The sequence below is a fragment of the Amphimedon queenslandica genome, unplaced genomic scaffold (assembly GCF_000090795.2).
Source record: "Amphimedon queenslandica unplaced genomic scaffold, v1.1 AMPQUscaffold_13422, whole genome shotgun sequence".
In the NCBI taxonomy this organism is placed as follows: domain Eukaryota; kingdom Metazoa; phylum Porifera; class Demospongiae; order Haplosclerida; family Niphatidae; genus Amphimedon; species Amphimedon queenslandica.
In genome coordinates, this window is record NW_003546342.1 from 91,952 (window position 1) to 100,749 (window position 8,798).

Consider the following 8,798-nt stretch of genomic DNA (forward strand, 5'->3'; position numbering starts at 1 on the left):
CAGGATGTACAGTCCATCCTGATTCAAGTGATGGAGTATCTTGTAGACACAACTGAAGGATACCATCAGGTTGATTGTACTTGAATGGAACAATTGGACCATCTTTTTCAGCTTTAGGATGCTCATTCCCTAAATACTAAAATTTCAATAAAATTAATGACATTCTTCATAAATCACATTACATACTTGCTGAAGGACTTCTAAATCTCTAACAACAGAAAATGTAGTCATCCATTGATTAACTTCTTTCTTTTCATGATACATCATTCCAGTGTACAGTAGAGTGACTCCTGTATAAAAATTATAAATTAAAAATTATAACTGTGACATATACCTTTATCCTCATTTGGTTTTTGTTTCACTTCATCTTCAGTTGATTCATTGCTAACATTAGATGCACCTAATAATACAAAACCTCATTATGAATGTACTTCGTAAATTATACGATGAATACATACCAGAAGTAGACTCAACTTTCTGTACTTTTTGATTAGAGTCATCAGTTACTGATTCTATTCTGAAAATGAAACTCTGTACAATACAATTACAGTCACACATACCTTGAGATAGTTCAGTATTTATTGGTGAGGCAGTTCTCTCACTAGTCTCCCTTGCTCCATTACTACTATCATTATGTGTGTCATCAGTTGATCCTATTATTGTACATAATTAATAATAAAACACTACTTCCATGATAACATGTACCTTCAGGTGGTATCTCATAACCTTCCTCACTCTCACTGTCACTAGGTGTGTCTCCATTACTCATCTCAGCTACAATACCCATACAACTGAACTGCTCACGCTTTATTAATCCATATCTTTCCCCAACTCTAAAAGATCCTCCTTCAACTATACTGAACTGGTAAGGAGACTTCAGTGGAGCTCTCACAAACTTGAGGCAACCAGTCTGACTAGAGTTCCTTAGATCCACACAGTGTTGTAGCTCTATTACCAGTGGTTTTAATAGTGCCTTAGATACTGATATTGCATATACTGCACTCACTAGCACAGTACCTTTGGGTACCTTGAAATTACCACCAGCTAGTGCAGTAACAGCTACTTCAGTATCCTTGGACACTGCTCCTTGAGGACACTCTAATCTGAATCCATATTTCTCCCACTGGAGTGAGTGAGACCTGTCTCCTTGTAGGATAAAGAGCTTCTGTCCAGCTATAATGACACTAGAGTCTAGGGAATCTGAAACAATACAGACCCATCATATCATATCAAGAGTAGATAATGTAGATTATCTCTTGATCATATCTAATATAGTACACACACACACAATCATTCACATGTGTACATGTACATGTGTATAATTTACCCATTGAAGGGATCAGGTAATTAAATTGTAGTCCAATGGAACTAGTCTCTTTGATCAGTTGCTGGAGGACCTTCTCTTGTCTTTCCTTCACTAGTTTGGCTATGTACAACTCCTTGTCTTTGAGGTCTATAAATCAATAGAATATTATCATTGATTCATGATGATATACTAACTCGTAATGATCTGTTTTTCATTCTGTGATTGTTCCTCTACTTGCGATGTCAGTTTGGCTATAACTTTGTCTTTCTCAGAAATGAGATTTTGATTGTCGTCTACACAATAAACATATTCTGTCATCTAATACATGCTGTGTGTATAATTAACTAACCAATAATGATCTGTTTCTCCTTGAGATATTGTTCCTCCATATCAGCTACTTTGAGTTTCAGTTTCTCATAATCTTCTACATTAACAGAATATTCTCTCATCTAATATTATGTAGTGTTGACACACTAACCAGTAATAATCTGTTTCTTCTCCTCTACTTGTGTTTTCTCTTCCAATATTTCAGCAACTTTAGCTTTGAGCTTCTCATAATATTCTATTATCAATAAAAATATGAAAATAGAAAATAAAATGATATTTTTTACTGAAATAAAAATGCACTGCATGTATAGTAGCCCATAAATACATGTACTATGATTATTGCTAATAATACTATTTATATGGCATTATGTAAATGTAAACAATGTACACATAAACAACAGTACAACACAATAGTACCTAATTCAAGACATGATTTATCCTTTTCTGCTTGCTCAAGGTGAGTGGTAGCATCATCAAGTTGCTGACTAAGTGTTGCCTTTTTTTGAAGAAGCTGTTGCTGCTCTTTGTCTCGATCTTGCTGTATCTGCTCCTTCTCTTTTATTTCTCTTTGAAGCTGTTCCTCATAGAATTCTCTTTCTCTTTGTTGCAGATGATCTATAACTACTTGAAGCTGTTTCTCCATTCCTAAATTCTCCCAATCACTCAGTATCCTTCTTCTTAGTTGATCTTGATACTGGTCCAGAGGTATTACACTAGTAAACCAATCATTATCACTAGTGCATCCTATACAGTAGAAAATAGTGGAGGATAAGTAAGTTACTAGAAATACAAAATTAAATACAGTTATTGATCATTGTATGGTGACCTCTGTCAGTTTACATAGTTCAATATTATTGTATATTAATACACTGATAATTATTTCATTCACTCTAGCCTCTATCAATATTAGTATTCTTATCTGCAGTCATTATATATTTCACTATTCAGGAATGTAGTGTCATAGGTATATGTCAAATGCTCTCATTAAATATTCATCATAAGAATTACTTACTTTATTGTAATATTATTTTTATTAATAATCATTACATATTCAATACACATTGTATCTACTACTGTCTACATGTACTTACTGAGTTCAATGACTGCTGTATCAGTGTAGCTTGTTAGACTTCCTCCAAATTCAATTATCCAGTTTGTGGTAGGTGTCACACTCCATGTTGTTAGAGAATGATACTGTCTAAAAGTAATATTTCCTGGTAGGCTAGTCTATAAAATTGAAATTAAATTAATCAATTTGTGTATGACATATTAATTGATTTAATATCTGGTTAATAAACATAATAACTAACTGACTGTTGTATATTTGCCTAGTCTCAAAATCAATAAAATAAAAACAGTTACAAACACTAAGAAAACAGAGACAGACAGAAGGACACACACAATAAAAATAAAGAAGGAAGAGTAGGATCGAACAAAAGAAGAAGGATAACACACTGTATGAATAAAGGAAGAGAGAGAATAAGAGGGAATTTACAACAACTATAGAAAAGAGCATAAGGAAGCAAATAATAATAAGAAAGAACAACGTAGCTCACGCTACCAATGGTACTATCAAACCGAACGAATTGAAGAAGAAGAAAATGAGAACTTGAGAGAACTATTTGAACAACTTTAGAACAACTGAAGAAATTTGATTAGTGCAGGACTATTTATATGGAGGATGTGTGGTTATTAATTGTTATTATATTACAGTTAATTAAATAGACCAGGCAGTTACCACAATGACAGTACGTAACACAAAGATGACATAATAAAATTAATAATACATAATATATTAATAGACAAGTATACACAGCTGAGTGTGTTATTATATCATGTGAGTCCTCAATTAAGAACTTACTAAGTGTCTGCATGGACATACACACATACACATAAATGTATTCGACACAAACATGTGTTAAAATGTTTTTACAAATATAATATGTGATATATGCAATAAGACACTGAATTCCATAGGAAGGTCTAGTGCTAATCATTCTCCAGAGAACTGACAGAAGAAATGAAACATGAACAACTTACAACCATGAGTATCAGTAATTTACATGTATAATACCTCAGTCCAAGATGTCTGCCCTCTACTTTGCCTTCAGCAGTCATGCATCTTAATTGGCAAGGAGGGCTATAGCTGCTAAGGGGGGACAGAAACAAAAAGATAGGGGATCCTCTGCATGACTAGCATTCACCCAATTTTTAGCTAAATTCCATTGAAAATTGGATTTTTCAAAAATTTTGTATAATGAAATTCTGGGGTCCTCACCCAAGCAACTAATCAAGAGCACACGGATATTATTGCAATTTCAGTGAGCCTGCATGTACCTTAAGGTTCAGTTAAATTATATTAATGCACACTTGGAAATCATACTAAAACTGTAATTGACACTGTGTATAAATCCATCTTTAGACATGCACAAACAAATATATATACTGTAGAGCACTTTTAAATTGGTGGAGTTTCATTTTCGCAATTAGCAATTTGCAATTGAAATTGTCACTGTTAAAATATCATAATATGTACATGTACATTACAAACATCATGAAATGTTTCATTAGTCAAGCATCATAAATTCATAATTAATTAATACTCACCAGTTCATTCCATTTTCTTTTGTTGATGTCCAGTAACCATGCATCAGAGGCAGGAAATCCACCCACCACTAGTAAGTGTGGTCCTGAACTAGTGGTAATCAATACACTAGAATGACCACTTCTTCCCTTAGGCCATTGTACTGATCCTCCAGGATTAGGTACTTCTAATATATCCTGAAAAAACAATAAGATCAATGTAATAAAATGAAATTCAGTGACCTATAACACAATTTAAAGTTGCATTAACTTCTCTTATCACCAATAAAATTAATACCCCATTAATCTTAATTACTATTCTCAAATGCTATTATTACACTGCTATACATCTAGTAAATTTGCAAAATATGTAGCTTCTTTGTGGTAATTAATTAAAGGTCACCTAGGCTATGTTCTTATTGCTGCTTAGTATAGTTCTCACCACTGATGTCCTAGTGAAGCTTATCATATACAGTTTATTGCTGTCTTCATTATCAGTAAGGCCTCCGAACATTACCGCAGTGTTATTAGTAACTGATGTTAGAGTGAAGGAACTAATAGGAGGTGGTCTGTCTCCAGTAACAACAGGAGATATCCATTGATCTAATAATGCAAATGCAACTTATCACATGCACACATACATACACTATCATGTACATTCATCCTACATATTTCATGTGTACTCACAGAGTCTCACACACACATGCATATACTAAGAATCAATAATGATTACTGACCTAATGAAATCTTGTAATAATGTATTTCATTACATCTACCAGTATCTTTATATTGAGCATTATGTTGCTCAGGTGTAGAAGATGATCCAATTCCTCCAATTATTGCAAGATAGTCCTCACCATCAAAATGAATTGATATCATGCAACCGTACAGCTTCCTCAATGGGCTGCGATCAGAACTAGAAGGAGAGAGTTCCATCCACTTGAATGTATTGACGTTAAAACAATGCATGCTGTTATGATAGCCATGGCCAAGACCACCAAAGTAATAAATATTGTTTCCAACTGCAGCAGATGAATAGCCACTGGTTTTTGGAGGAGGGGTACCAGTAGTAGGTTTCTGGTCCCAAGTTCCCATTGGTAAATGATACACATCCATTTGTGCTTTTTCCTTTTGACTGTCTTGCACTCCAGACAGGGCTCCACTCCACATATATAGGTAGTCTCCTACCTTTACTGTGGAGTGTCCCCATCTCTTCACTGGTTGATAGTCCGCTATAAAAAACAAAAGGTACCAGTATTAAACAGAGTAACAGTAATATAGTGATGAGTTAGAACAAGGACAGGATACAGAGGAGTAAAGTAAGTGAGAGAGTAAGAGAGACAAAGAATGAATGAAAGAGATACAAAGAGAAGAGAATAGTGATCCTCACTTTTAGATGCCATTGCAGACTTGCAAAATACCAGCCCCACCCAAAACCATCAGACAGGGCGTGGTGAATTAAGCCATGGAATTATCTATGTATCTCAGAAAGTTTTCTACTATCTCTGGTTTCTTCTAGTGAAAACAGAAAATGATGTCACTTCATGACTATACAGTCAAAGTTAGACAATTTACGTGTATTTTCATGAGTGGTTTATTTTGTGCTTTGTTCAACCTCTGTTTTTGTTTCTCTCTCTCTCTCTCAGTGTTCTTGATGATGATTGTAATACCATTATTTCCGTCTCATGGTCTGTGAAAAGGATACATGTACATGTAAGTCCTAATATGGAATTGAATCAGATTCATACACTAATGGAAGTGGATGCATGTACATGTACTGTACCATTCAGAGGCATATTTAGGGGGGGCTGAGGGGGTTTGAGCACCCCCCCCCCTCATGGCTGGGCTCAGAAAGAAAATTACTGAAGTCCTGGACTCTTGCATCACTACCAAGCCTCTTAACAAAGTTATCTAGCCCCCTGATCATGATTTCAGCAGTTTTCAGTGCTTTAAGGAGCAATCAGAAGTATTAGTAACATGGCAGTATCCTTGAAATGATCTTGGGCCCCACCCGTAATTGATGAAAATACAGGAAAAGGCCATTTTACCGCCGTAAAGTGGGTGTGGCCAAAACCGCAGCATGCTTTGCGCGCCCTCAGCACCCCCCTTTTCAAGTTCCTAGATACACCACTGCCATTATACATTTATGTACATGTACATGTGTATCAGAATAATGTTGATGAGAGAATAGATTGAATGAGAAAACTTGAAATAATGAGGAGTGAGAGAGAGAGAGAGAGGGAGGGATCTCAGCTTTTATTTCATGTACTCCTCCTATTAGCTATACTACATGGACAGTATTACCTCAATTTGTCTTCATAACATTGTCCATTAATTAATACATGTACATGTACATGTGTATTTATAGTCATTTTCAGTTAATGATACACGTACATGTACATGTACTGCATGTTTTTTTGTTTTTCTTGCTTTTAACTGCTTCATTGTAGTTAACTTATTAATTTGCTAACTTGATTCATACACTTTACTAATCCATTAAAACTGTACCTAAGCAGTGTCACACACAATTTGAAGGAAAAGTGATTGAAAAACAGGAAACATTTCCTATCACCATGTACATACATGTATGTATTTTTTCTCCATTTTCTCATTTCTTTACTTGTTTCTTTTCTTTCTTCCCTTTCTTCTTTCTATTTTCCCTCCTCCCCCTCATTCTATTCCTTTCCTTCTTTCCTTTCTTTATGTATATCTCCCCCTCCCTTTCTTTCTATTATAGTCTCTCCTATATGTTAGGAAGGTTTGAGTCTCTTCATTATCTTCTCTTTGATGTTCTCCTCTTAATTAAATGAATGAGACCTGACATCCTCCAGAAAGGAAAAGTATTGGTCCTCTAGTATCTCTTGTATTGAAGAACCAGGAGACCACATGTGGCCAACCTCTCTCTCGTCCCTCAAGATCCCCTCGTCACCATACAAGTGAGAGATCATGTGACTTTTGATGATAGTCATGTGATGTTGTGTAGGTAAGGATGAGGAGTGGGTGGAGTGAGGGGAAGTGTGGTCAGAAAAGAAGTTGTGATGATGAAAGCTATGCTACCTCCTGAGTAAGAATATTAATGTGCCTTTTAATAAATACTGTATCGTTTGAAATTTATGTGTGACTGCTGTTTACATTTTTGTAAACAGTCAAAGCCACTTTCAATTTTAATATGTTTAGCCTGTAATCATGAGGAAGAATAAAAATTGTAATAATAAGTTTTTGCTGCTTTATTTCATTCGCTTTTCTAAAGTTTGCCCATTTTTCCCTGTATTTTGACACGTACATGTACATGTCATTCAAAATATTTCATGATGGGAATTAGCTTAAATATTTTACACAGCATGAGAATACAATGTGCATGTGCATGTATTTACATGTGTACATGTAATTAAATACAGGAAACTTTGGAGAGAGTTAAATTTGGCAAATTTGTCGTTTTGATAGCCATTTGCCAAAATAAAACCCACCATTTTCAGCCATTTTATGCATGCTCAATGGCATGTGGCTACTAATTTGCGAAATTAATTTTTGCCAATCACCAAATTTAACTCCCTCCAAAATTTCCTGCTGTACAGTATATGTAATGAAATTAGTAATTAATATTTTGGATTTAATTTTGCAAAATATTAAATTCAATTGCACTGTTTCTTTCAGAAGTTCCCTGTCATGGACTGGTGATATATTATGTAGTGGTCAATATTACAGTGGGACCCACGTCTACCAGGACACTATTAGACCACACCCAGGAGGTCTGTGAGATTCACTGGTCACCAAGTCATCAGCAACTTGTGTTAGGAGGAAATGATAATAAATATAGTGAGTTTACAATTTTGTTAATTTCATTTATTTTCCATTGGCTAGCTATGTTCATGTAGAAAGTGTGAGCTAATTCTGACTAAAGTTATAGCCATTTTAAGAAACAACTTTTGAAAAATACCCCATACTATAAATATAGCTTTAGCTTTTTTCAGACTGACCCTCATTTTTAAAAACATTTTCTGATAGATATTGATGTCCTTATGCTATGTAGAAAGTTTAAGCTGATTCCGACTATAATTTTTGAGTTATGGTCATTTTTAAAAATGAGCCAATTTTGAATAATATCCTGCTCATAGTTTTTTCAAAAATGCGTCCAATTTTTAATTACATTTTCTGATGTATATTGATGTCCTTATGCTATGTAAAAAGTTTGAACTGATTCCGATAAATAATTTTTGAGTTATGAGCATTTTAAGAAACGACAATTTTTTGCCTGCTACATTCATTTGTGAATGTCCATTAGCAAAGTAAATTGTACATTAATATAGAATCAATTAACTATTTGTTGGTATGGTACAGTTAGTATAGATTAATGGGGCTTTATTTTTGGTCCATTTAGTATTTTGTAATTTGACCATAAGATAACAATTAATGTATGAAGTTGAAGTATAAACCATAGCCTATGCCACTAAGTTGAAAAAGTTACCTTAAACATAGATAATGGAACGAGGGGAGGATTGGAAACTGGATCACGTGCGCCACTTTTCACAGTTCGATGTGTGTTTGCTGCGAAAATGGCGCCCTGTACAGCTCTTGTTTTTTG

General features: G+C 34.6%; 2 protein-coding genes and 2 long non-coding RNA genes across 5 annotated transcripts in view; 2 read left to right on the forward strand and 2 right to left on the reverse strand.

The window, feature by feature from the left end:
• Positions 1-790: 790 nt before the first annotated feature.
• LOC109581742 (uncharacterized) lies at positions 791-1,067 on the forward strand. Its single transcript, XR_002184751.1, has 2 exons — positions 791-937; positions 979-1,067. It is a non-coding gene; the product is annotated as an uncharacterized LOC109581742 (long non-coding RNA).
• A 354-nt stretch (positions 1,068-1,421) lies between these two features.
• Positions 1,422-1,539, reverse strand: LOC109581735 (uncharacterized). The gene is made up of 2 exons (XR_002184745.1): positions 1,501-1,539; positions 1,422-1,453 (listed from the first exon to the last, which is right to left on the reverse strand). It is a non-coding gene; the product is annotated as an uncharacterized LOC109581735 (long non-coding RNA).
• A 3,406-nt stretch (positions 1,540-4,945) lies between these two features.
• LOC105312653 (rab9 effector protein with kelch motifs-like) lies at positions 4,946-5,619 on the reverse strand. The gene is made up of 2 exons (XM_011405463.1): positions 5,607-5,619; positions 4,946-5,448 (listed from the first exon to the last, which is right to left on the reverse strand). Exons 1-2 carry the CDS (start codon positions 5,617-5,619, stop codon positions 4,946-4,948), a joined length of 516 nt encoding a protein of 171 aa, XP_011403765.1.
• Positions 5,620-5,678: 59 nt separating this feature from the next.
• LOC105312654 (uncharacterized) overlaps positions 5,679-8,798 on the forward strand; it is a 13,546-nt gene continuing 10,426 nt past the window's right edge. Inside the window, exons 1-4 of one of the 2 annotated variants that reach the window (XR_002184752.1) lie at positions 5,679-5,777; positions 5,863-5,929; positions 6,954-7,280; positions 7,871-8,032. The gene's annotated coding sequence lies outside the window, so the exon portion shown is untranslated. The remainder of the gene's footprint in view (positions 5,778-5,862; positions 5,930-6,953; positions 7,281-7,870; positions 8,033-8,798) is intronic. The other variant, XM_011405464.2, reaches the window with a different exon arrangement.